General features: G+C 22.1%; 1 protein-coding gene across 1 annotated transcript; it reads left to right on the top strand.

The window, feature by feature from the left end:
* Positions 1-924: 924 nt before the first annotated feature.
* LOC128952655 (cytochrome P450 2J6-like) lies at positions 925-6,665 on the top strand. Its single transcript, XM_054298083.1, has 7 exons — positions 925-1,128; positions 1,218-1,345; positions 1,439-1,841; positions 2,009-2,130; positions 2,218-2,473; positions 2,654-2,841; positions 6,484-6,665. Exons 1-7 carry the CDS (start codon positions 929-931, stop codon positions 6,663-6,665), a joined length of 1,479 nt encoding a protein of 492 aa, XP_054154058.1. The 5' UTR covers positions 925-928.

Raw genomic sequence — 6,665 nt, 5'->3', positions numbered from 1 at the left:
TACTTTATAATAGCAACAACAAAAAAGAGTTGAAATTATAACAAATAAAATATTATTATATTACACTTGTGTTATACAATCTATAAAAAGTTTTTATTTAAAAAAAATTTTCCAACCAAATAAATAAAGTGATTTATAATTTATTATATAAACATATGATATAAATTAATAATAATAATAATAATAAATATTGGTTGACACAAAAAAAATATTGTATATATATATACAGTATATGGACTTTAATCCAATGAAAAATGATATGATTATTCAAGTATTATTTAGACAGTGATAATATATATTAAATAAAATATGACTCTACCCATTGGGTAAATGTTTAATAATAATATAAAAATAATAATAATAACAATAATAAACTATTTACTAAAAATAAATTATGGCTCAAAAAATGTTTAAGATATCAATTAAATTAATTTGAATATTGAAATCTCAATATTTCTGTCAATTTTTTGTTGTTGTTTTACAATATTTTTGATTTTATTATTTTTGAAAAATAATTATTATATTTATAAATAATAATAATAAACTACTTTCCAAGTAGTTTAGTCATCACTGGCCGATGACTGCTTGATATCTTACGATAATATCTATGTTATCTATGTTTTAGTACAGAAAAAAAAATTTATTTCAATATTGACTATAAAAATGTACAAATCATTGCAACTATAATAATAATTGCTAAGCATTTAGTAATAATAATAGTAATAATAATAATGAATTTGAAAATTAATAAAATAAAATACTACTACTACTATAATGTATTAAAATAAAATAATAATATTTAGTTAACCATTTTTTAATTAAAAAATAATAATAATAATAAACAATAACTATTATATTAATAGTTTTCATTAATTAATTAATTAATAGTTTAATTATGCAACTAATTATACAATCGTTAAACAACTATATGTTAGAAAACTTAGGTTCTCTAACATTGTTTGTCATATTTATGACATTCATTAGACACGTATTATATAATCTGAAATTACGTAAACATCTGCCTCCCGGTCCCACTGGACTGCCTATTGTCGGTTATCTACCATTCCTTGGCAATGAAGCTCACAAAGATATTGCCAAATTGGGCGACATTTATGGAAATGTTTTTACGTAAAGTTTTTTTTCTTAATTTAGAAAAAAAATTAATTAAATTTTTAATAATTAATTAATTAATTAATTTTTTTGTTGTTGAAAAATAGACTACAGTTAGGCATACATAACGTTGTTGTATTGAACGATTGGGAAGCCGTTAGGGATGCCCTACATAAGGACGCATTTTTAGGACGTCCATCAAACAGTCCGTTCACTTTTATCGGCAACTCGACAAGTATTTTGCATTTTTTAAAAATTAATTTTTGTATTTTTTTTTGTTGATAATACAAACGACAACAAAAAAACATATAAATGTCTAATACATTAGGCCTTATTGACCAAAAGGGAAACGTATGGCGAGATCAGCGCCGATTTGCAGCCAAAGTACTCAAAGAGACCACTTTCGGTAAGGGATGTCTGGAAGAGAAAATCTTAGCCGAACTTCGACACCTGATCCGACTTATCGACGGCGCCAACGGACGGCCAATGAATTTGCGGTCACTACTCAGGCCGAGTATTTCAAATATTATGTCTGAATTGGTTTTCGGCCATTCGTACGATTATAATCATCCGTTGCGCTGTGCATTGGATCAGATGATCAGTATAGCCTACGAACGATTTCCGGTCATCGGCAGCTTATCGATGGCACCGGTATGGTTTAGCAAACTGGTATTAAGGGTGGGCGGCATTGATAATAAAAAACAATTTGATACAGTATTTGCCATATTTGAGTAAGTATTTCAAAAAATATTATCATCAATAATCTGGGAAATATTATCTAGATAATTTTTTGTATGTTTGTTTGTTTGCTTGTTTTTTTTTGTTGAACACCCACTCAATTGATACTTAATATATCTATTGATTGATTGATTGATTGTTTATTTTTTTTTGTTTAAAGCGATGAAATCAGATCTCATGAGAAATCATTTAATTGGAAAAATCGTAGCAATAATTATATCGATTCATATTTAGGTGAAATGCAATTAAGGCAACAAAAAGATCCCTATACTATGTTTACAAGTAAATCATCGAAAATTTTATTTTTTATACTAAAAATTAATTTCAATTTCAATTCAATTTCAAAATTTATATATCAAATTATATAAGAGAGCAAATTGAATGCCAATTGTCGACTATTTTTCGGTGCCGGTAACGAACCGGTGCGGACAACCATCGAATGGGCACTTATATTGGTGGCCAGTAATAGTGATCATCAGCTGAGGATTCAACGTGAAATCGATAGTATTGTAGGACCGGGTCGTCAGCCCTATTGGGCTGATAGGCCTCACATGTCGTTTACCGAAGCCTTTATGAACGAAGTATTTCGTTGGAAAACTGTATTCCCATTAAACCTAATGAGAAGGTAATTACGGTTATTATGATTGGGGAAAGTTAGCTAAAAAATAATTTACTAATAATATTAAAAACTATATAATAATAATAATAATAATAATTTTTGTTTTGTGTGTGTGTTTTTTAGAAAATAGTTTATTTGAAAATATGCTATTTTTTCCTATATGTTTTGTTTATCTATGATCTATAGCTCAATAGATAATTCATCAATTTTGGGCCATTTTATTGCCAAAAATACCCGCATTTTGGCCAACATATGGGCCGTTCATAACGATCCAAAAGTATGGGATAATCCCCGACTGTTCAATCCATGCCGTTTCCTAACAGATGACGGCCGACAGGTTATACCAGTAGACGCTTTAATACCGTTTTCAACCGGTAAACCATTTTTTTAAATATTTATTTATAATATATAATATATTAATATACAGTATATATTGTAAACCCTATGAATACTATATAACAATATATAATATTAATGATTTATAAAATAGTTAGATATATAATAGATAAAATTTATTTTATTCAAAATAGTAATCTCAATAACTATTTGTAAATATTTTTAAAACCATTATATAAATTTTCGTAATTAAAAATATGTTGTTTATAATAATTACTATAATGATTATAAACAACATATTTTTTTAATTACTTTAATTTGTATAAAACATTTTTAAAAAAATATTTTGTTATTTAGATTACTATTTTTAAAAAATAATTTATTGTTGTATATTTAATGTTTACACAATTCAAAATCTATTCAATATTATAGTATATATATATATATATATATCAACTAAAAATTTTGTTAATTCATCACATTATTCAATATACACTATATATTTTATTTATCTAATTATACAAATATTTTTGTTTCTCAAAAAAAATTGTTTCATACAATTCATTACAATTTAGTTTTGTTTTACAAATTTTTTTGAAAAAAAAAATTATAATATATTATTTATACTTGAAATAAATTTAGTCGATATATTAATAGATAAATTATGGCAGTATTTATAGATAATTAATTTTCATAACACACATATTTGCCATTAATGACACCAACAATTCATGTCATATTTAAAAAAAAATAAAAATATTTTTGTGTCTTATGTATACTGTATTATAGTGTGATATATGTTATAACTTATGGCATAATAAGACAGCAGTCAAAAAAAATAAATACTAAACTTTTTTTTTCATTCAAAAACAATTTATTAAATACAAGTCAAATGGTTAATGTAGTTATAGTTAACCTCAAGGATATACATATAAATAAATATATATATATATATATACTCTCTGGTATTGAATATATAACATATATAACGGTATTTATAAACTTATATAATAATAAATATTAGCAACAAAAAAAACTAAGTGACTTTTTATGGGTTTAAGCACTTAATAATCCAAAAACCCAACATAACATTAACCAACAAAAAAAAATAAGACATACTAATGGTGTGTATCCTATTTGGCACTAATACCCGGTGCTCTACATATCTATTAATATTGAAATATATTGTGTACCCCTTTAATGTACACAATAATAATATATCACATATATATATATATATGCATTTAATTTTATATGGTTACACAATACTATATATATATATATATATATATATAAATGTAATAAAAATTTTTTTATATAAATATTTATTAGAAATATTAAGGTTTTTTATTATTTGACAATTTATTAGTCAATTATTTTCATTGTTATTTATTTATTATAAAATAATCTACACATGTTTGCTATATATATATATATATATATATATATATATAGTTATACATTACATATTTTTTTGTGCTTGATGAATTTCAAACTAAATAATTTAGTTTGAAAACATTTCAAATTGATTAAATTAATTTTTTTCAATATCTAACTAAATAATATATACAGTATATATATTATATATCTATAGCTAATTCAAATTCAATTTAATAGAAAAAATAGTAATAAAATTAAACTTTAAAAAAAAGATTATTTTAAAGTGCATTATTTCAAAATTTCAATACACATAAACCTAATTGACGTAAATGAATATATAATTTATAAAATAACTATTTATTTTAGAAAGAAAAATCCTTTTACCAGTTTTTATTGAATAATTTATTTACTAAATTTAAAGCTACATATGTTATGTTATCTGTTGTTAAGTTTATTATATTTTTAAAAAATATATAACAATAAAATTAAAATCCTTTCTCTCTCTCAAAAAAATCGCTATAATTATTATATGAAAAATTATTTTTTGATCATTAATTCAATAGAAAAACTATGTAAAGTATATTGTATTATAAAGAATATATTTCATTCAGAAAAAAATAATAAAAAGTAAATTTCACATAAAACTCTCACATAAAGTAAATATCTAAAAATTCAAACTAAATATTCAAATTATATATATATATATTAACATCACATATGATATTTTAACTTAATTTAAACAATTTTTTTCTATGTGTTGAAAATTACTTGTAAAACAAATATTTGATAAGAGATTTATAGGTAGAGAGAGAGAGAGAGAGAGAGAGAGAGAGAGAGAGAGAGAGAGAGAGAGAGAGATCTAATAAAGTATGCGCTAATATTAACATTTAAAAAACTAATTGTAAACTACTATCGATTTGTATACTAGGAATTAATTTGCTATCTATTTTGTTGTTGTATTTTATTTTGTGTTACAAATTAAATTTTATTCTAAGAATATATTTTTTTGGGATTAATTTATTTTATTTTTGTATTGCTTTTAATAATAAAATATTAAAAACTTTACTATTAAACTTGTAAATGATATTAGTATATACTGTATACAGTATATATATATACCGTCAATTGTGTAACACCTAATTTTGTTTGTCTGTTAATTTCAATAGATATATATATTTATATATAATATAACCTAAAAATAGATTCTCAACTAAGAAAAGCTATCAAATTATTAGAGAGAGAGAGAGAGAGAGAGATAGAAAAAACTTGTAAAGAATATTCTGTATTCTATTGAAACTAGAATTTTTAAAATAGATTTTATTTTTTTGTGTAATGTATAGTTTCTATAGAAAATTTAATTTAAATTAATTCATAGCACATATTCATCATACAATTCCCAGTGTGTTATATCTATTGCGTGTGTGTATGTATATGTATGTAAGTGTGAGTATATAATATATATATATATATATATATATATATATATATATATATATATATATATATATATGTGTGTGTGTGTGTGTGTGTGTGTATGTATGTAWGTGTGAGTGTATGTGTGTGTATGTGTGTGTATGTGTGTGTGTGTGTGTGTGTTTGTGTGTGTATATTAAAAATTATTAATATTATATTTATAAGATAATTACAATAAAAAAAAGAAATTATTACTATTACTATAATAATTATATTAAACAAATATATAATTATGTGAATAAAATTTAATATATATTTAACTTAAGAATATTCTTTACTTTTTTTTATTATATTCAAAATAACTATTTTATATTTAGGTCATATTATTATTATTATTAAAAATAAACTGTATTCTATTACATTATTATTACTRTATTATTATATTGAATAAATATAGTAATATTATATATAAATAAATATATTGTACTATAAATAACTAGAATTGCTAATTATAATTATAATATTTCCTATTTTATAATGTTTTTTTTAATTCAAAATATAATATTCATATCTATCATTAGATTACAAATTTAAATGATAAAAACAAACAAAAAAAATATTCTATAATTAATTACATAATTCATAAACTAATATAAAGTTATATATTTATATATAAACAATAAGTACATACAATTTACTTAACAATTAATCAATAGTAATAATATTATTATTATTGTATATTTGAATATTCTTGTATTTTATAGATTATTATATATATAATTTATATCACTATAAACTGTATAATGATATCTAATATATCTAATAGTACTGTAATATAAATATTTATATAAATTATTATTATTAATAATCAATTAATCAATTAATAGGTAAAAGGTCGTGTATTGGCGAATCAATGGGTCGGCTACAGGTGTTTCTCTATTTTGTTACACTATTACAACGCTATACAGTAAGTGTGGCCAATGGAGAACTGTTAGGTTTTGAGGATCGGTTCGGTCTAACCATACAACCCAAAGATAGAGTGATACTTAGCTTTCAAAAGCGTATCTAA

The sequence above is a fragment of the Oppia nitens genome, unplaced genomic scaffold (assembly GCF_028296485.1).
Source record: "Oppia nitens isolate AA-2021 unplaced genomic scaffold, nextdenovo-longstitch-racon4-pilon3 scaffold1_pilon_pilon_pilon, whole genome shotgun sequence".
Taxonomy (NCBI): Eukaryota; Metazoa; Arthropoda; class Arachnida; order Sarcoptiformes; family Oppiidae; genus Oppia; species Oppia nitens.
This window is presented reverse-complemented; position numbering and strand designations above follow the sequence as displayed.

Excerpts from the sequence above, each read along its gene's own strand:
- LOC128952655 (XM_054298083.1), top strand. The coding sequence starts at position 929 with ATGTTAGAAAACTTAGGTTCTCTAACATTGTTTGTCATATTTATGACA. Across the intron at positions 1,129-1,217 it reads ATTTATGGAAATGTTTTTAC|ACTACAGTTAGGCATACATA; the intron begins GTAAAGTTTTTT and ends GTTGAAAAATAG. Across the intron at positions 1,842-2,008 it reads ACAGTATTTGCCATATTTGA|CGATGAAATCAGATCTCATG; the intron begins GTAAGTATTTCA and ends TTTTGTTTAAAG.